The sequence below is a fragment of the Parastagonospora nodorum genome, assembly GCF_000146915.1.
Source record: "Parastagonospora nodorum SN15 chromosome Unknown scaffold_3, whole genome shotgun sequence".
Lineage (NCBI taxonomy): Eukaryota > Fungi > Ascomycota > Dothideomycetes > Pleosporales > Phaeosphaeriaceae > Parastagonospora > Parastagonospora nodorum.
The window spans coordinates 1316597-1336546 of NW_001884551.1; the positions used below are offsets into that span (position 1 = coordinate 1316597).

At 53.0% G+C, this 19950-nt stretch overlaps 10 protein-coding genes across 10 annotated transcripts in view; 5 read left to right on the plus strand and 5 right to left on the minus strand.

The window, feature by feature from the left end:
- The window catches only part of SNOG_02426 (hypothetical protein), a gene marked incomplete at its 5' end in the record, with an annotated part of 2071 nt that extends 1651 nt beyond the window's left edge, over positions 1-420 (minus strand). Inside the window, one exon of the mRNA XM_001792979.1 lies at positions 206-420. Within this exon, the coding sequence (XP_001793031.1) occupies positions 206-420 (215 nt within the window). The remainder of the gene's footprint in view (positions 1-205) is intronic.
- Positions 421-935: 515 nt separating this feature from the next.
- SNOG_02427 (hypothetical protein) lies at positions 936-1555 on the plus strand (the record flags this gene model as incomplete). Its single annotated transcript, XM_001792980.1, has 2 exons — positions 936-990; positions 1029-1555. The coding sequence occupies 2 exons, from the start codon at positions 936-938 to the stop codon at positions 1553-1555; spliced, it is 582 nt and encodes a 193-aa protein (XP_001793032.1).
- Positions 1556-1798: 243 nt separating this feature from the next.
- On the minus strand, positions 1799-2156 carry SNOG_02428 (hypothetical protein; the record flags this gene model as incomplete). Its single annotated transcript, XM_001792981.1, has 2 exons — positions 1799-2034; positions 2120-2156. 2 exons carry the CDS (start codon positions 2154-2156, stop codon positions 1799-1801), a joined length of 273 nt encoding a protein of 90 aa, XP_001793033.1.
- A 1543-nt stretch (positions 2157-3699) lies between these two features.
- SNOG_02429 (hypothetical protein) lies at positions 3700-6532 on the minus strand (the record flags this gene model as incomplete). The annotated part of the gene is made up of 3 exons (XM_001792982.1): positions 3700-5684; positions 5823-6437; positions 6499-6532. 3 exons carry the CDS (start codon positions 6530-6532, stop codon positions 3700-3702), a joined length of 2634 nt encoding a protein of 877 aa, XP_001793034.1.
- An 875-nt stretch (positions 6533-7407) lies between these two features.
- SNOG_02431 (hypothetical protein) lies at positions 7408-9293 on the plus strand (the record flags this gene model as incomplete). The annotated part of the gene is made up of 3 exons (XM_001792983.1): positions 7408-7416; positions 7512-8696; positions 8961-9293. The coding sequence occupies 3 exons, from the start codon at positions 7408-7410 to the stop codon at positions 9291-9293; spliced, it is 1527 nt and encodes a 508-aa protein (XP_001793035.1).
- Positions 9294-9764: 471 nt separating this feature from the next.
- SNOG_02432 (hypothetical protein) lies at positions 9765-10517 on the plus strand (the record flags this gene model as incomplete). The annotated part of the gene is made up of 2 exons (XM_001792984.1): positions 9765-10277; positions 10377-10517. 2 exons carry the CDS (start codon positions 9765-9767, stop codon positions 10515-10517), a joined length of 654 nt encoding a protein of 217 aa, XP_001793036.1.
- A 2634-nt stretch (positions 10518-13151) lies between these two features.
- SNOG_02433 (hypothetical protein) lies at positions 13152-13449 on the minus strand (the record flags this gene model as incomplete). The annotated part of the gene is made up of 2 exons (XM_001792985.1): positions 13152-13250; positions 13345-13449. 2 exons carry the CDS (start codon positions 13447-13449, stop codon positions 13152-13154), a joined length of 204 nt encoding a protein of 67 aa, XP_001793037.1.
- Positions 13450-13611: 162 nt separating this feature from the next.
- SNOG_02434 (hypothetical protein) lies at positions 13612-14443 on the plus strand (the record flags this gene model as incomplete). Its single annotated transcript, XM_001792986.1, has 2 exons — positions 13612-14352; positions 14429-14443. 2 exons carry the CDS (start codon positions 13612-13614, stop codon positions 14441-14443), a joined length of 756 nt encoding a protein of 251 aa, XP_001793038.1.
- Positions 14444-15223: 780 nt separating this feature from the next.
- Positions 15224-15562, plus strand: SNOG_02435 (hypothetical protein; the record flags this gene model as incomplete). The annotated part of the gene is made up of 2 exons (XM_001792987.1): positions 15224-15260; positions 15453-15562. The coding sequence occupies 2 exons, from the start codon at positions 15224-15226 to the stop codon at positions 15560-15562; spliced, it is 147 nt and encodes a 48-aa protein (XP_001793039.1).
- A 1417-nt stretch (positions 15563-16979) lies between these two features.
- On the minus strand, positions 16980-18141 carry SNOG_02436 (hypothetical protein; the record flags this gene model as incomplete). Its single annotated transcript, XM_001792988.1, has 3 exons — positions 16980-17684; positions 17735-17976; positions 18036-18141. The coding sequence occupies 3 exons, from the start codon at positions 18139-18141 to the stop codon at positions 16980-16982; spliced, it is 1053 nt and encodes a 350-aa protein (XP_001793040.1).
- Positions 18142-19950: the final 1809 nt, after the last annotated feature.

A 19950-nucleotide genomic window follows, 5' to 3' on the forward strand; every position in this document is an offset into this window, starting at 1 on the left:
CCATGCCGCCCATGTTGACGTTGGACTCGATGGGCAGGCCGGTGTCCAGCAGCGGCGTCCATCATGCCCGAGTCGCCCCATCATGCTTCATCTCGTCAATACCAGTCGACGAGAAAGCCGAAGCCCGAGTTGTAGGCAGCGTTGAGGCCGGCAATGGATCCAGAGGGTAGGCCGGTCTGCTGCTTGAAGCGCTCATACTCGTGACTTGGGCTTCGCAGGCGTCTGCAGATCGTCGTCCAGGTTGGTGCTGGCTGGGCTGGCGAGGGTCGAGGCGGCGCTGGCTTCACGCTTCAGGGTTGCGGGTGTCGGTGATGGCAGCTGGCTGAAGTCGAAGAACTCCTGCTCGGGGTCGATGCATTGGCCGGCGTGCTGGTTGTAGGTCGGCGCCATGATCATCGCAGGCTGTACTGCGGTGGCCATTGTGGAGGGTGGAGGGTGGAGTGTGGGGGGTGCGAGGCTCTGGGCGTGATTATGTCGACCTTAGGCAGACAGGTTGATGCGTCGCAGGTTTGGTGTTGCGCGACTGTGGAAGGCGACCAGAGCGGCTAGCCTGCTAGGGAGTCGTCGTAAGCTCGTTTCTGGCTGCTGCCGGTTTTGCCGGGAGTGTGGCTGAGTCCAGTCTGCTCTGCCGCGTCTTGTCGTCGGCGTGGAGAGGAGAATGAGGTTGGTGGTGTTGGTCAAATGGTGCTGGGGAGGGAGAGAGCAATGTGTTGGGGTGGTGCAGTGTCGAGAGCGAAAAGAGGAGCGTGGATCAGGAGACGGTGCTGCTCTTCATCAGTGTCGGAAGTAGGCGTTTCGAGTTTGAGGCAGTGCTCCACGGCTGTCCTCTCGCTGGGGCCTGCACGGAAATAGAAGACAGGCTATCCCCAGTCAGACGCATTGAGCGACGATCGCCTCTCCACCCGGACATTGATCGACCGTTGCGCCCGTTTCCCATGGTCGGCGCCATTAGCCGCTGGGTGCCGGTGCAGCGCCGTCGTCTTCACCGTGGTGAGGATCCACGCACCACGGCCCTCTGGCCTTCACAGACACGATCGAGGGCTTCAACTCAGCTGCGAAGAGACGCCAGCCGCCTTGCCCGCTCAGCAGCACCCTCGAGCACTCGAGCAACGCCCAGGGCTTCGCATCGCTGGGCCAGGTCCTTCTTCGGCGCCTTTTTTGGCGACCTGGCATTACGCACTTCGACGAGCCCGGCCCAATCACAGAACCTCACCATCCACATCCTGAGGCTGTGCTCGCGGAAGCGGTTAGAGTCGCGAGCAGCCTGTCATCATTCGCCCACTCGTTTGCTTGCGCGCCTCTGCGCGAAGACTTGCCCGCATTCGAGCGCCCTTCAGCCACGACGGGGAGATGGGGCTGCGCTCCTTCCAGTTCCTTCCAGTTCCCAGTTCGGGGAGCAGGTGCATATGGTATGAGCCCCGACCGCGAGGCCTCACCCTCAGGCTCGCTCACCCGCATGCATTTTCATTTGCCAATACACTCCATTGCCGTCCTTCGCACCAGGTCCCGGTGCATCGCTGTCTGGTTCATCTGTCCCAAGGTTTCCCAAGAATAACCGATACCCGCCCATCGGAACCTCCGAAGTTCCGGGTCCTGGGGCGCCATTTTGTCAAGAAACCTCGGAACCCAGAACTGACAATCATTCGGCAAAGTTCCAACAAGGCAAGTCATCAATTTCCGACTTGGCTAAGGCTGCTGGGAAGAAACAAATCTCCTTGGCACCCTCCGCTAATCTGCTTGCACTATAGCCTGCCACCCGATGCACTTGTAACATGCGTTTCCAGGGCTCAAGCTGACACTACGCCTGTTGGATCCAGTCCCAAACACTGCATTCCGAAGCGCATGTCACTTCTGTCACTCCGCGGAAATTGCCGACCTCCAATAGTGTCGCGTCGGAAGGACTTCCCAGATACAAGCCCAGAAAGAAAACCTTCTCACCAAACCCCACACTTGCGACCGTATTTGTGTTGTGCTCTCTGCCCTGTCGGACGCATCGCTGCGAGTAGGTCGCTTGGACACCATGCTGCGCCACGACTGTCAACAACTCTCTCACTACCGAATGCCCGACCGTCTTGCCGACCGTGAGACAATATAGAGCCGGCTGGCCTTTCGAGCTTACCAACTGCCAACTGCCAACTGCCACCATCCTTTGCCATTGCGTTGCAACCCAAGCCTCGACCTGATGATCGTATTCCTGGTCCTGAGTAAGACCGTAGAGTGTATATCGTGTCGCTTATGCTTATGCTCACTCGGCCTTGTTCTCAGCCCAGCGCTTCGCCTTGATTGCACCGTCAGTGTGCACTCCATGCAGTCTTGGCAGCCCGCTCACGGACTACAGCTGCTAAGACTCCCCGAACAACGGTGTATACCTCCATGATTCGGACAAAGTTCACCTTTGTCTTTGGCGCCAAGTCTTTCCCACACCATGAACAGCATCCACCTTGCACCTCTCTTTCAGCCTTGCAGAGCGCCTAGTCTGGCTAGCGATCAGACTTTGTAACAACTAAAGGTGCGGCCTTGGTATTCGGTTGCACATCGTAAGTTACTGGTACAGTAGTACCCTGAAGGTTTAAACGTCTCTCAGTTGGTTCCATCATGTGCTTCACCTTGTTCGAGCTACCACGCTTCACAGTGCACAAATCTAGGCGGTGAAGCCCCTAATCAGCCTTACGCAACGGCTATTCTTGTTGCACAGACCTAGCACCCTAGAGTCGAACCGGTACTCGCCCAAGTCTTTGTCGGTGTGTGAACACATCCCCTAGCGGACTAGAAGATTCATGTCTTGTTCCACAAGTCTTGCACGCTGCCATGCCATGCAAACTGTGAATGTTCGCACCGAATACATTCCCGAGCAGGCAGTTGTACCAGGAGGAGAGATAGCTTCGCGAAGCTATCTCGTGTCATGTGGTTTGAATTACGTGTGTACTTTGTGCAGCAAGGCTAATGAGCTCTCTATGCGCACTCAGGTAGCCTTGCCCAACGCTGGCTCTATACCTTTCTGGCCGTGTCGCAACCATTGCGAGCGATCAGGGGAAATGCTTCGATGCACACCTCCTCTACACAATTAGCCATCCACTCCTCCCCTGCACCAAAAATACACACACACCTCTCAAGTCAGATACTAAATCCTTGCCTGGCATGCATCGTTCGTTTCCTTCCCAGTGTGTCTTCTCCGAGATGATTCGCTTGCAGCTCCCTCCTTGGCGTGCAAGACCGTCTAGATAGATGGCCTATCATCATTGGACGATGAGTGAATAAAAATAGTAAAACAAAATAAAACTTGTTTTCTGCATGGCCACACAGTCAGTCCAAAGACCTTTTCCGTGTTGACGCGCAAAATGTACAATCGTGGGAGCTTGGCGCCGCGCGTACGTTGTGCACATCGTGTGGATTTACCGGCATTTCCTGATTTAGCAACATGGGACGCGACAAATGTGGGAGCGTGGTGGATAGAGGGGGGTTTATGTTTAGTTTTTTTTGGACTGTCCATCAATGAATGGAGGGTTTTGTTTTGTTGAAAATGGGATGACGATGTGCGAAATTTGTGAGGCTTCATGCTGCCCGAACGAGGTGACCATGTACATACAATATGATACATGCGATTCAGAGAGGCTATACTACTAACGACTCGCCGCGGATTTCGATTATCGCTGTTATACATGATGTGTTCTTCGTGTGTAGCTAACAAGAAGACTTTTGCTATTGCCTGTTGGCCTTCGGGTGTGTGTCTTCGTAGTCATCTGTCAAGAAGCCATGGACGTCTTCTTCGTCAGCGGATGGCGCAGGTGCACGCTCCTGGTGTAGTGGTGCATCTGGACGCGATCGAGGAATCCCCTGCTCTTGCTGCCGTTTCTGATGCGTCTCTAGAGGCTGCTCGTTCTGACTCCCTCTGGACAAAGCATCACTCACAACAAAGTCGTCCATCCTACCCATCCCTCGATCCATGTCACCGTCCTCTCTCCCATCATGCTCGCCATACAACCCCAACCGTTGCGCAGTATGAAAGAAGCGGTTCTCGCCGGCCCTGCCGCCCACCACACCGGCTTTGCCAACCCCCTCCCCGCCCTCAACTTCTCTGACAATCTGTCTCGCCCGCACCGTCTCCCCGTCTTTGTATAGCGCTTCGATGATTGTCGTCAACGCTTGCCAGCCCGGTAACGCTCCTAGTCTGCGCATTCTGGACAAGACGGACATCATCTTGCTCGTCTCGCCATGACTTGCATAGCCTTCGATCGTTCGATCGAAGAGATATTGATCCGTGGAGACGCGGTGAGATGTGAAGAACGTGTCGACCATACTATCAATAGCCGGCATGGGTGGAGGCGATTGCTGGAACATGTAGGTGATCAAGGAGACGTAAGCATGCGCACTGAGAGCCCGATTTCGGGCTTGCATGTATTGCATGATGCTATTCACAGCTTTGTGGTTGCCATAAGTCTTCAACATTCTATCGATAGCAATGCTGTAGGCGTGATCGTTGAGTTTGATACCGCCGGCTTCGAGACTATCGAGGACACTAATGATCTTTTGGGTTTGTTGCGCTGCGGTGAGGCCTGCGAAAGAACCATTGTCGAAAGATGCCGTGATGAGCAATGTATGGGTCGCGATGTCTGCTGCAATGCCCTCCTTCTCCATCTGGCGTAGGATCTTGAAGGCCGTAGAATAATCGCCAGCGCGTAGGTAAAGTTGGATCAAGGAGTTATAAGTGATGGCATCGGGTTTGATGGAGAAGTTGCCGGCCCAGCCTAAGATTTTCTGCACGTATCCGACTCGCTTTTCTTGGCGTATGGCTGTTAGAGGTAGTTGGGCCAGAGCGCTGACGGCGCCATTGATCACTTCAATGCTAGGCTTGGTACACTTGTTCGCAGCTTTAGCTGATGTCGGAAGCCTCTTCGCGCCCTTGCGCTTTGAATCTGATAGGTTGATAGCATTCTCAGCGAAGAGCCAGCGCCTGCCCATATCATCGAGAGCTGCCAAGCCTTCGTCAATCTTGCGGAGCCCAAACAAGCCATGCACTCGTGTCGTCCACGCATAATTATCCGGTTCAATGCCGGTATTGAGCATTCGTTTCCACATTGCGTCGAAGCCCTCATAATCTTTAGCGGTCTCGCAACCTTGGAGAAGCGCAATCCATGACTGCAGATCTGGCTGCACACCATGTGCGATCATGTGGTTCCACACCTCGACGGACCGTTGCGATGCAAACAAACTTAGGTAACCCGACAAGAAGGCGTTGTAAATGCGCCGAGGTATCGCAGGAGAGCCATCGTTGGTGTACATGCGTTGGATGTCATTCCAGAGCACATCCAAGACGGAAGAACTCTGCTTGGACAATACAGCACGTGCAATACGCCGCAGCTGGAAAAGCTCCAGGTTGGTTTCCGGAGAGCTTGTCGGGTTCTTCATGGTGGCACCCTGTGCTGCGATCTGTTCCAAAGCTCTGTAGGGTGCAGTATCGATCTCCTTGAGGATTTCGGCCTGAACTTGCTTTGGCAACTTCTTGAAACCGGCAGAATTTTGTGGATATTTGTAGACTGAGACAACAGACGAGTCTGCCAGTATACGTTGGAGGAATTGTATAAATGGCTCTGCTTCCTTATACAGGGTTTCGATCGTGCTCAACGCGTCGGACAATGTGTAGAAGTAGACGGCGAGGAATCCCAAACTAGTGTTGCCAATCTGAGCTGGATGGTAGTCTTGCATTCGTAAGTTGAAATCTTTGCTGCTATACGAGATAGGCATTTCTTCGGGTTTCGGTAAATTCCACTCTTTACTGATGGAGTCAAGTTGGGGATTCCTTCCTCTACATTGAAAGAACAGACGCCACAAAGATAGCAGCTCAGATAGAATCGAAGGCAGATTCTTCGAATTGGTCGATGGTGCGTTGATTATGAACATGGCTGTCTGTGTTAGATACGGCAAGGTTGTCCTTGACCAGAGTTCGGGAGTGGCGAGCCCCAGCTGCTCGTACTTGAAAAGGACTTTGGTGGGTGTTGTTGTATATTTGCCTGGGGCGTTGCACAACGCTCCGTTGACCTTTTGGAGTAGTTCGGTAAATATTTGGCCATTCTTCAACAGCGCAAGATCGCCGTCGTGAGGGTTTGTCAAGGCCTCGCAATCTCTCGATGTATAGTTTTCCTCGAACAGGGCCCATGCCTCGTCTACACTGCCCTTTTTATCTCTGGCATCGAGAGCTTGTTTTATGGCGACAGCAGGTCCGCCTTGATGCTGAGGAGTCTCAATGCCGCTGCTCTGGGGCACTACGTCCAGTAAATGCTCTGGCGGTGCCCTCTTCTCTGCTCTGTCCACAAGTCCCGAATATCTTCCGCGTGGTCCAGTACCACCATTGGGGTCGCGTCTCCCCGGTCGGCTATGGCGTTCGTCTTCCAGCTGGTCCTCTTGAGGTTGCGCCTCCGATTGTGCAGCTTCCGTCTGGCCTGTGGGAATTTTGCGAAAGGACACGATCGTGGCTCGTGATTGCCAATGCGGCGTTCGTACTGGGAGAATGCGTCGTCTCAGATGTGCTCTGCATTGTCTACAGACGTACGAGCCTAGCATGATGCTCAATTGGGATGCGAGGGTGGGGGGTAAAGAGCTACACTCTACATTAGCAATCGCAGCTCAAACTTTGAGGTCGCAATGCGCACCCAGTCCGCGGCAAACTCCTAACTTACGTAGCAGTTTGCGATTTAGAGCCCCAGAGTCAGCAGGCTATCATGCTGTATCGTGTAGACGCTGAATTCCAGAATCGCACATCTTCGCGTCGTGTCCCGCGAGTCGAGATGCAATGTTTTAGCTCGCGCACGTCCAATGATCGCGACCAGCCAATGACGTAGCACGTGACAACAATTCTGCATTTCACTGGGAAGAAGCCTTTATCGACCACCTGACTAGGCATTGTAGCTTCGTATAAAACACTGGAAATCTCCACAACTTTCGGAATATCTCATCGACGAGTACACCTCTCACAAACAACCTCCAACGACACCATGACAACCTTCATACCCCGGGAATCTTATTCGCAGGAAGAGATAGACAAGCTTTACCCGAAAGAGCTTGAACTGCAGCTTGTACAAGTCGTAGGCTATCACCAGAATACTGATGCGTAACTTGAGCAGATTTGCTGAGTGATCCTAGCTTCTACGACACGGTGAACGATCGCCAGTGAATGCCCGCTTTCAAAATGTGAGCTTGACAGTCCCATGAATTACACGGCCGACTAACAGCTCCACTAGACAGGACTAAGACCGTGTGAGAATACTACATCTTAGTCATCACATCAGCACTGACAAAAACAAGATTGGCCCTACTGCAATCATGCTCAGCGACTAGCTGGCGTCATCAAGAGCACAACAGATTGGGATTCCCTAAAGTTCCGTAGAAGAATGGAAACCTTCGGAAGTGACGATGGACCAGGTCAGTTTGAATCAGACTAAAGTAGCCTTCCACCTTCTGACACTCTCGCAGTCATTGCCTCAGGACCAAACGGAGAGAAGGACGGTATATGTCAGCCCGGTGAACTCACCGACAAAGGACGCGAGACTACTCTCGCATTGGGCCAACGTCTTCGCCATCTCTATGTGGACCAGCTCAATTTCATGCCAGCTCTCATTGCAGACAGCGATATGATTTACCTGCGGGCAACCCCCATTCCGCGTGCTTTGGAATCGCTCCAACAGGCATTCTGGGGCCTTTATCCGCCTTCTGCTAGGACAGCGGACTTTCCGCCTCCAACAATCATCACAAGAAATCCAGCGGACGAGACTTTGTACCCCAACGATGCAGCGTGTCGACGATTTGCACTTCTCAGTCGTGCATTCGCTCAACGCGCAGCCGATCGATGGAACGATAGTGAAGACATGCAGTACTTATCTAAGGTGCTGTCAAAGTTCATGCCAAATCAAGCAAAAGTGGCTGTCGATGCCCACCCACGTCTGTCCGGTATCATGGACACGATCAACGCCACAGATGCACACAGCCCAGACACAAAGCTTCCCAAGGACTTCTATGACCCGAAGGCGCGTGCCATCATCGATAAAATTGCGGTAGAAGAATGGTTCCAAGGCTATAGCGAATCCACTGAGTACCGCATGCTCGGTATTGGCGGGCTTCTGGGCGACATCACTTCGCGCATGACCGGCAGCGTCGAGCGCAATGGCAACGACGGTCTTGTGGAAATTGGTGGAGTTGATGGGAAACTTGGAAAAGGCCGAGGCGGCGAGACGGGCATCAAGTTCGCCATGAGCGGATGCCACGACACTACACTTGCGGCTGCTCTTGTCTCTTTGGGTGCGTTTGAGAATGAGAAGTGGCCACCATTCACCAGCCATATTGCTTTTGAGATGTTCAAGAAACGAGGCGTCACAGCTACAGCAAAAACCACGCTATCTACTCAACAGCCCGCCCAAAAGAGTCAGGGCTGGTGGTCAAGCTTGTTCGGCAGTGCAAAGACCTTCAAGGAGGAGGGCCCATTTGCAGGCATCGCACGCAAGCCCATAACCGAGCTTACTCCATCGCAGCGAGATGGGCTCAAAGACTACTATGTACGCATAAGGTACAACGACAAAATCATGCAAGTGCCGGGCTGCAAGGCGGAGGGCAAGCATTTGGACGGCGACACAACATTTTGCACACTTGAGGCGTTTCAAAAGGCATTGTGGACAAATACACGCCGAAGAATTGGGAAGGGCAAGCATGTAAATCTCGAAGCTAGATGAGCCCGGGTCTTTCCCTGTGAAAAGTTTGACATTGGCTTGGCCGAGTAGACCAACTCACCAATCATGTGGCATTGTTCGTGCACATTGTAGACTTGCAGATACACCGAATTCACTATACACAATGTGGCCCATAATCTCCACAATGTGGCTACTTCTAGAATATAAACTATGTCCCCACCGCGATAGCAATCTCTTCCAGCTCAACTCAGTATCCGTTACTACATGCAAGGAGATCCTACACAGGACTCTTCATACATCAATCCCTCAGGACTTCCCAGCATGACCAACACCCTCGTGTCTTACCGCACCCACCCGGCTAGTCCCAAGACTACCATCAATCGTTGGCTCGAGACTGTCGGGCTCTTCGGTGCCGACGGTACCCCTTCTGACCCCAACGGAGCTAGCTTCGATGGGTACAAGTTTTGCAAGAGTTGCAAAACAATGCAGGGTGCAGAGGAGTATGTTAATGTGTTCGGACGCACGCGAATGAACTGCGAGTCTTGTGCGGCTAAGCAGGCAAAGTGTAAGCGGAAGAGCCGCGCGAAGCTTGCTGCGGAGAAGAACCAGCTTCACTGAGACTCCTTACGGCATATCTAGGTGTGCTTCGAGGTGATGTGAATTGCTTGAGGAGAGGCACTATAGTATACTGGGATGAGCTCTAGTGCTTTATGAGGCTGCGTTAGCTGCTTCTGAATCCTGTGGGCCCATCTAGCTTGATCAATTAGTGATCGGGAATTGTTGGTAGGAATGCCAACGCTGTAGATGATGGTCTGTACATATCAATGTATTTGTTTGCTTGTAACACCGTGTCTCATTAAGAGAGCAGAAGTGTCTTTCACCTCGTGTCCAAAGAGCCAAAAAACTCTCCTTCGCTGCGGTGAAGGTGAAGCCGGATTCGCACAGACCTAAACTTGTCTTCATGACCTCAAATTTTGTGATATCTGCAACAAAGACTCTTCAGCTAACAACAGAGTCGTTAGCAGCGTCAGAAGTCACCTCGCCACACATACACATACTAACACATCATTGTGTAGACACAAAGCCGAAATGGCTTCAAGACGCACCCAAAACCTCGAGCAGAAGTCGCAGGACCGCAGACTGCGCATCATCAACGACAAGATTGGCAAGTACCGCACCCTGGGCGCCACCGTCACCACCCAAGATACCTTTGAGGGGCGATGGCGCACCGACGACGACCTCGTCTCCGACATGAAAGACCAGCTGGAGGCTGGCACCGCGCTAGCGTTCTGGGCCGATGGAAGCGTGCGCAAAGACGAGAAGTGGGACGCGTTTCTCGGTGCAGGAGTAGCGTGGCAAGAGCGTAGGGAGGATGGAAATTGGGAGTGGCAGCAAGCAGAGTTCGAGCTGGGTCAAGATACCGGAGAGTCGAGCGATACCGAGCTATTTGCTGTCGCAGCAGCACTTGGCCTCACGGTCGAAAAATTTCGGGGCGAAGGCAGTGCCGTCAGGGCCGTCAGGATCTTCTCGGACTGCAGGAGCTTGCTGCTGAGTCTGGAGCGCGGCACCACGATGACGTTGGGGCCCGTAGGACCAGAAGACGTGAGGCGTTGCAAGACATCTTCGACCATACGGACTTCTTGGTGGGACGTGGGGTGACGGTTCAGCTTGTGTGGCAGAAAGGGCATGCTCAGTCGGCAGGCAACTGTCTGGCTGATAAAGCTGCTCGGAAAGCTGCATTTGGTGCAACTGCAGCTGCCGACCACTAAGAAGTCTAAGTGGAAGAAGATGCGACACGTTCCGGCTTGGGTCACCGATTTGGGACGGGATTTCGGTCAATGAGTGGTGGTGGGTGGTGAACAAGGCTCTCTTGCTGAGTGGAAGGGTTGAGGGTGACGATGAGGAGGTTGATGAAGACGAAGAGGAGAATGCTCCTTCCGAAGGCTCCGAGGACATGGACTTCTCGGAGTAGCGTTGTGCTACTTCACTGCGCCGCGCTCTGGTGAAAGCATCAGTCACACCTCCTTCATCGACACCCGACGACCCCAACGTCCTCACAATTCACTCGAACGCGAGTGATGTAGTTGCCTGCTCATCCTACCGACCCTCTCTTCTCTCTACATCAAGACCTCCACACCCATCAAGACTCCTCCCTCCCCCTCCCATTCACAGAACTCCAAACTCTTGGAACTCGCTATGGAGCCCTATCAACCTCCCCTCGCGCTCCAAAAGTGTCGTACATGCCACCACGAGTACCCATCCCAAAACTTCTTTCGGGCCGGCGGACGCACTACTTCCCAGTACTGGAAAAGCTGCAATGGGTGTGCAGAGAAAGCCGCTTCGAGTCGCATCAAAGCCACACAGCGCACTACCTATCTTGATCGTCCAAGTAACCTCCTTCCTGGCTCGCGTGGTGCTACATTCACAGATTACCGTGGACTGCCTCCATCTCTTGATCCAGATCGGGATATGAGAGTCGCTACTGGGCTGCCGGTTCGTTTGGTGGCAGAGACAGTACCTCCAGGTGCACCAGTACACGGACAGCCAGCACAATGGATGGAACACGTACCCGTCTTTCAACCCGAAGTCGAGCAGCATAAAGTAACACCCTTCATCGACACCCTGATTGGCTCCACCGAACTCCCTTCCGACCTCCTCCGCTGTGCCAGCATCCTCTCTTGTACTCCCACTTCGGCCTGCACTTTCAGAGCACAATTCTTCATCCAGCAGTACACCCTAGCAATTCGACTCTCTAAGCTTTGCAAGCGCTGGAAACAGATTGGCTTGCAGGACTGGTACAACGAAGTCTCCACCATGTGCTCTATCTCAACTACTCAATACACATGCGGCGCGACGGTATTTCTCCCTTGGCCTCCACTCGCTTCTTGGCTTGAGACTTTCAAGGCGGTAATGAGCACCGCCATCGAGGAAAACAGTGGCGCACGATGAGCTAGCACAGCGCGCCTTATATCTAGTCAACCAACTTCACCGTTCCGCGGAGCTGAAGAAAGGGCAGTGCCACCGTGGTATAGCAAAATCTCTGCAAGACACGGGGCACCGAGAACTGTGGGTATGCCGTGACGAACACAATCAGGAAGATCGAAGAGTATGTTGAGGAAGACTGGCGCGAGGAATGGAATCTTGGCGGGCTTAAGCTTCACGGCCAATAGTGTCGAGTCCTAGGGCATGAACTCCAGATGGGGAGAAACAGAAAGGGGGCATACACGGCACGGATTCGGGTTGAGGATGCTGATCAGCATGTGCTTAGATCGTGCATCGGGAGTGCCCGTTCGAGGAAGTCGGACTACAATACCTACCTCTTAGCTAATGAATGACGATCGGCACGAAATGATATCTCACAGCGCGCAGCATCTCCGGGCCGTCATAGTTCACATGGCGCAGCTTCAGGTGTTGAGATGCAGTGATGGCGAGGGGAGATGCGGTCAAAGGTTCCATGGCTAAACTCTATCGTCACATTCATTGGTAGGCGGTGACTCCTCGGTATGCTACCCAATTGGCCTCGACGCCTCTCGTGTAAGTTCTCGGCATGGATATGAGCGTATACGCTCGTATAGATCTCGGAGAAAGGCATGCTGCGCATGTCCACCACTGCCACTTGACTTGTTCGGCATGTACAAGCGCAAGCGAGTGTGGGGATGATGCGTTCCGTGCAACCACAGTGCCTGTAGATCTAGGGTCCAAGATCGAGATCAGCTGTTTCCGAAACAGTTCCAAATCTAGTCGTGTATTCTAGGCTCCAGCAGTAGAACGTTTCGTGAAGTCGAGGGTGCGGTGCGAGCTGTAGTGCGCCTCAGGCCTGGTTTCCTACAACGAAGAGTTGCATTGTCTGAGACAAAGTGACAGCGGTACCTCGCCGTCTATAGCTTTTGACAGCTTGGTTCGAGGCCTCCACGACGACTCAGAGAAGGACGGCTCTGACAGCCTTGGCATGCATGAACTGTTGCGTTCCCTTGATGGCACATACAACGTAGGGCGAGACTTCTTCACTGAACCAAATTTCGTCTTCTCAAATCTGACACATCGTTAGCCGCGCTAAGAAATAGAGTGCCGAGGTTCGCAGGTTTCGTCCAATCCAAGTGGTCGTGTGGCTCGTTAGGTGCAGGATGAGAACAAAGAAACTGGTGTGAATAATCAGCCCCAATCTAGCGGCGAACAACAGCGTGACTCGCATCTTTTCACACAATGATCTTCCTAGACATCGGTGAGTTCAATCCGAGCTGTTCGCCATTTACCTTCAATGGGAGATATTGACTCGTAATATGTGGCATGAGTTGTAGCATGTTTTTTGAGGCCGTAACGTGTACGCAACAAAGACTGTGGGCTGACATTTGAGTTGTTGCGTACTTAGATCTACTGCAGGGTAATGGTTGCTTCTTCGCGTTATCCATTGTTCTGGAAAAGCTTGATACGCGCGTTATGGTACAGTCTTACGCACTTTCGGGTTCGTATTGTGTTTCATGAAGTCGGCGTCGTGATGGTGACATTCGGAGTCGGGCTCCGGCACGTTCCACTCGACGGAGGAAGGAACTCGACGGAGAAAGGAGCTTGCACGGCCTAGATCATCAAGCCAGTTGCTTTATTTGGACGGTACCAAGACAAACAAGGAAATATAGTCCTGAATCCAAGGAGACGGTCGTTTGCCGCCTACCCGCAACGCTCGGGAGACAGGGCTGAAGATCTCGCGTGGCTGTACAACAAGCTCGTGGAATAGTCCGGCGATACATCGGTGTAGCACCCACAGGTCGAGCGCCATAGTTGTAGGCCAAGTGACATCAGTGCTAGCTGATTTGAATAGGAGATCTGTGATAGAATTTGAATAGGAGATCTGTGATAGAGCATCAGACGACATAAGACGGCCTTCACCCCACATACCTCAACTTCACAACAACAATCTAAGAACTCGAAACCACACACAATGGCCTCCATCAACACCCCATCCAAGTCGAACGCTCCTCAACGCAGAGGGAGAAAGGCAGCTGCCGGAGCACATGACCTCAACATCATCTTCAACCAAGCAAAACCTTTCCAAGATCTCCTCCGCTTCGAGCACGATCCTACCGAAATCAACCCAGCAGTCAGCATAGTACAAGAGTATGCTCGTGCCGTACGCCTTCTTTACATCCGAACAAGGTGGTCGAAACTAGGGCTCTCAGACTGGCACTCGGAGATGAACATCTTGCTTTCTGCCCGAGCTTCCACATTCATGGGCCTCGACGTATGGGACCCGCTGGACGACTTCTTCGACACCTACCTCTTCGAAATGGAAATTCAACCATCAGCCGAGCTCGACGCTCAAGGAAGAAAGTCCGTAAAGCGAGGACTCCTGAGGCAACTACAAGACACCGCGTCTCGGGAACTGGAAAGCTGCCACAAGGAGCTGTGTGATCTGCTCGAGGGCAAGCTCTCGAACTGGCGATCGCTGGACAGCAGGCTTCTTACGTTCAAGAAGCAGGTGTGGTCCGACTGTGAGCAGCGCGGAAGCCTGTGCTTGACTCCGGTGGACGAGATGGATGTACCGCTTGCAACATTCGATATGGAATCATTGTCGTCGTTGAACACAGAAAGCATGACTTTCACATCTCCACCAGCAAGCGAATACTCTTCGGCCATGAGCACAAATGGAAACGCATACTACTCCACCCCCACCTCCAAGCGAGTATGCGTCATCTTGGACGACAGAGAGTGTAGCTTGCTACACACCGCCACCGAACGGTTACTCGCCAATGTTGCAGCCTTACATCTGCTAGAGACTCTTTTTTATCTTCGACGATGTACAATAGACTTCTTAGGGAATTATGATAATGAGGCAGAGGAAGAGTTGATGATGAGGTGGTCGCGCTTCTTGAAGCGACAAAATTTCTGCAGCGTTTACAGCGAAAAGGTCATCTGCTTGTTGGAAGTGTGCAGAGCTGGTCCATAGTAGTAAGGACCCGCTGCACAACTTCGTTGTACTATAGAATATAGAATATAGACTTATATGAAGCAACTTCATACTGAAACACTCTTGAACTCTGCAGTGTGAGCATTGTTGGACTTTGTTGTGGATGTGATTACCTGCCCTTACGACGTGACATTGCAAGAGCACTTGCGCAGTGCAGCATGAGGCCACTGCGCACCAATGTTGTAGTCATGCGTTCGATGCACGTCGTATATTAGCGGTACGCTTGATGCAAGTGGTGTATGTGTGGTGTCGGTGAGGAGTCAGGAAGTCACAGCCAAGAGAAAACCTCCTGATGCATCTCCGAGCCGCCTACGTCATCAGCATCGCACCGAGGCCTCACGCAATCCCGCCATTGGCTCTATGATATTTCCTTTTCCAGAACTAAGGCAAGACGGATTGTAAAAAGCGACTTCACGTTTCGTGCTCGCCCAGACGTGTGCTGTGGCGTTCGCCCCCGTGACTTTCGGATTTGCACCGAGGCGTCGAACGACCCTGCAACTGACTCTGCAGTATCATCATCCCTTCTCGGGCCCGAAACTGCTGAGATACAAGTCCCAAACCAAGCTCATGCAACGCTCGCCCAAACATGCATCTGTGGCGTCCGCCATCGAGCTCGCGCCGAGGTACGCTGCCATTGGCTTTACAACATGACCATACCACTTTCCCGATGCGCTCATTGAGATACCAAGATTCTCGTTCTCGCATTCGAGAACCGATGAGGCGAGGGAAATTGTCATTTGCTTTCAGACTTGAAATTTCAATTATGTAGAACGGATCTTCGACTTCCTTGTGATGCTTGCGGCTCGCTCTTGCAGTCCGACATCGCTCCGCTGTTCCGGATGCCCATGAGGGTCCAGCCCACCAGTACGTACCAAAGGAAGAGGACCGCACGCCAAGAGCAAAATCCCCAAAGATCCTTAATTGAACAAAGGAATTGATTGGCCGGGTATTTGAATATTATCATGCAGGGATTGCGAGGAATACTGTCAGTATGCAACATGGATCCTGAGTGCTGAGTGATGGAGATTGCACCCGAATTAATCGCGACACAAATTAATGGCAGATAGACAATGCTGAGACAAGACAGCTGCAGTGCCTCACCACCGCATCCCACACGTGGACAGCACATGCCGCATGCTGCATGCCGCCTGTAGTAGGCAAAGTCCGTGGAGTAGCCGGCGTGCACAGCATCGACCACGACTCTTGTTCGAAGACACTTGCCAAATTCCCTGTCAGTTCTCAATTGCTATAATATCTCGCAGTTGTAGGAGCTCGCCTACCATGTACAAATGCGTCCAAAGATACCCTCACCCTCCAAAAAGTGACCGCGCCAATAAACAGCCACAAATCGCGATCCCCAAACTCAGATCAGCCCTCCCGCCCCAGCCCTAACTAGTCCTCCCCAATCAAGCCTGCCACGCACACGCATCCATCACACACGCATTAAAAAAAAGCAAACAAAAAGAACTTCTCACTATCACTCACAGATGTCCCAGCCCTACGCGCGCATGGGCTCCCACCAGCGCTAGTCCCGTCCAGAAGCGCATCTAGATCTTCCTGACTCAGAACGCCCAGAATGGTGGAGAGCTGAAAGGGAAAGCGATGGGTTTGATGTGCGGCTTGAATGGCTGGCGGCGCGGCTGAAAAGGGAATTGGGGGGGTGTGTGTTGGGTAAGAAGGTTGGATATGCATCGGGTCCGGTGTGCGCGATGATGGGGTCGCGGGGGGTATTCTCGCGTGGAGATGTGCGAGCTGACTTCAGCTTAGTGAGAGAGTGTTTTCGCGATGGGTGTTGGGCGATTGAGAATTGGCTGGAATTTTCACGATACCGTAAGGTGAGACAGAATCTTTGTTTCAGGGCCCGAACTGAACGTGGGTTCAGACCCAGGGTATGTCATTTTATGAAGAATGGATATCCCAGGATAAGAATTGATGTATTGAAAAAATATTCGTGGTTGCTAACAAAAGAAACTTGCTGCAGAATGGGGTATAGTGCTGGGTGAAAGCTGCATGCATCACCATGCCTGTGTGTCCATGCCGAGAAAACGCCTGCAAATGCTAATAATAAAAGAGTTTTGGGCGAGCGAATATGCCTAGAGATACGATGCCGGTATGCGAGTGTACAGAATTTGAAGATGAGATACTGGTGTAAGCGCGCGACAAAGTGAAGCGCTGTATCTCGTGCCGCAGCCTTTGATTGTGGCATGCTGAGGGTGTGCTTCTTGACTTTTAGTACGCTTGGATTGCGTAGAAGAAATGACCAATGAGAGGCGGTTGTGTGTAAGATCGACCTCCACATTGTGTAATCGATAATCCTTGTGATATGCATTGTGGATAACCGATCATCGACGGAAGACGCTCAGGAAGCTCTTACGCTTGCTGATCTGCGGTGTAGGTTTGTCTTGCGGAATGGGTGGAGGAGGGAGATGCGCATACGAGCCCGACTTCTTTGTAGGTTTGGAGAGGATAGGCTCGGACTTCTTGTGGTCCATCTTGGTGACGGCTGGCTTTTCAAGACCCTTCTCGTTTACAGCTACTCCGGAATCGAGTGGTCCATCGCTTGGAAGCGGAGGTGTGAGGGCTGCTCTTGCACCAGGTTTAGCCTTGGATGGGTTGCGCGACAGCTGTATGCTACTCTTCGTCTTGAAGACTCCAGATCTGCGCGAGCTTTTGGTCAGGGCCCGCTTCACGCCACTCTCCTCGCCATTCTGTCGCTCCAATCGTTCGATGTCTCCGAGAATGGTCATGCCGTTCATGGCCAGGCACTCTTCCTGAATGGCAACGAACTTGATGATGCCGCGATCAGATGTGACGCCGATGGATTCGCACATGAAGCTCTGGATGAGGGCGGCATTGCGCTTGTTGGTCGTAGGCTGCAATTGCACGGGCAGGGCGTTGATGGTGAGAACATAGGTGGGCTCGAAGGAGCCGCCAAGTAGCAGGCACGCCGAATGGTTGACGGTGATCATTATTGATGTTTCAGGCCTCTGGTATCTCGTGGAAAGATGGTGTGATAGGTCGGTAACCAGGGTGTACTCATCCTTGATCTGTGTTTGGTTAGCAGATGTGGAGCACGGGTTGAATGAACACGACTTGCAATAACGTTGGTCCGCAGCTCGGCAATAATAGGTGCGTCTTTGGTTACGCGCTCTCGGGAAGACTGGCCGTGACCCTCCTTGTAGGCAAAAGAGTCTTCGTAGAACTGAGCACGCGAGCGGGAAGTTATGGGTCGCAGATCACCCAAGCCGTCGCCGCGTGAAGATGGTCGCAGATGTTTTGGGCCATCGTTTGCGAGCTGCTCTTCATAGCACGTGAGCGCGGCGACGATGCGAACGAGAACTGTGAAGGTGAAGGCGAGAGAGGACCGGCGGCGGCTTCAGGTGCAAGCAATTGTGCACCTGCTGGCTTGGGGAACTGATTGACATTGCCAGAGTAGGTCGAGGTAGACGATGGTCGAGACATCTTGGCTTGGGTCGACGTCGAGTTGTTGGCAGAGTGAGGCATGACGTGGAGAGAAGGAGACAGGTCAAGAATGTGAAATGCGGACTGGCGTTTGAAATTGGTTTGTTTGGATGGCGAAGGGAGCCACGAATTCCTCAGGACGGTCTTGGACTGGATCGTCGCCTAGATATGGTTAAAGACGTTCGTTCGTCGAGTGTGACCTGCAGGGGCGCGGGCCTATCTGTGCGTGCGACAGGACCGTATCAGGACGAGATGGCGGCGGCGGTTATCTTGAACACAGGGGCAGCATACGAAGAGGTGCGCTGATAGACTGATAGATAACAGACGAGTCGGCGAGGACAAGGGAGTGGCAGCGGTAGGATTCTTGTCTGATTCTGGTTATGCAGACGTCAATTGAACCACACATCGAGCAGGCGCCGTGCAGGGCATGGTTATGTTATAGTGCCACCTAAATTGCCAACATGCTCCTAGCCACCAGTTCTAGTTCGACGGTCTGCACGACAGCGTCGAGACACGGGCGACCAGGGTGTGCTCACATGTGGTCTGGCGCCCTGTTGACAATGCTTGACATGGTCCAAAGCGCGGTAGCCTTTCCTCCTTCAGGCCCAGCGTCCCACCAGCTGGCGGAGGCGGAGCACTCGCTATCGGCCACTCCACGACGTCTCAGCGGAGGGCCAAAAAAAGGCTGCTTTCCTCAGCAGCCTCTGCCCAAATTTATCGCATCTGCCATGGCGCCGAGCGCCACATTCTGCACTCGCTGCCCCAAGTGTGCGTCGACTGCCTCACGATGCCGATCTCGCAGCGCAGCACTACACGGCAATGCCTTCGACGTACGGCGGCGTCACCTAGCCTGCAGACTAACCACTCAGTCCCACGATAGTGATGCCCTTTGTCCCTTCCCACTCCCCTGCCGCGCTTGCAGCAGACCCCAGGACGCTCCATCCGTCAGACTGGTGCTCAGATGTCCTCCCGCTCTCTCGTATTGCGCACAGCAGCTCCGTGCGACGCTGTGATCAGATGCTCCAGATCCACCCGTCGCACATGAGAGACACCGCTAACAAGCCGAGATCGACGACACCATAAAAGGCATCGCCGCGCATCCTGACCCGCTCACCTGCGTCCACCTGCAAAGTCGTATTCGAGTCAGCATAAAGGGCCACCGGCCAATACTCTTCATTCTCTCAAGATTCACCGCCCTCTCAGCTCATATGTGTGGTGTGGGTCGGATGCAGGTACTAGTTGGCCATCTCATAGTGCCTCGACCGCAAACGGTCTCTAGGAATGACTTGAGCCCAGTTCTGGGCAGGTGTCGAACCACCAAGCGTACAAGAACCGTCTCGTGCTTCGTCTCCTGACAATTCAGCCGACGAAGATGTTGGAGTTGGTAGATCGTCATCACCAGCCGTCTTACCTCACGCCTCGCGCTCACGAACCCGCACAGGCTGCTCACTCCAACACGAGCGTCATGATGAAGAGATGTGTCTAGCCCCCAGATTGCGCACACCATTCGTCATGCAAACCAGCCGTCTTGGAGCCGCAATCTACCCTTTCAATCTCGCACCTGTGCAATTCCTTTGTTTGTACCACGCTGTATGCATTGCCGGCGCATGCACGTCAGAACCCTTTGGACTTTGTGGATCGACTGCCACTGCTGTGTAACAACTAGCCCAGTAGCTCCACAGAGTACAAAGGCAACCTCATTTCCCAACGGTTGGCTGGGCTTTTTCGTGTCTGCAGAGGTCAACGGCTCGTATTTTCCTTGAAACCGCCTGCACGCCACTGCCGTAAACGCTCTACTCTACTAGCAACAATCTCGTCGTACGAAAAGAAAATGCCACAAGCGCTGCTAGT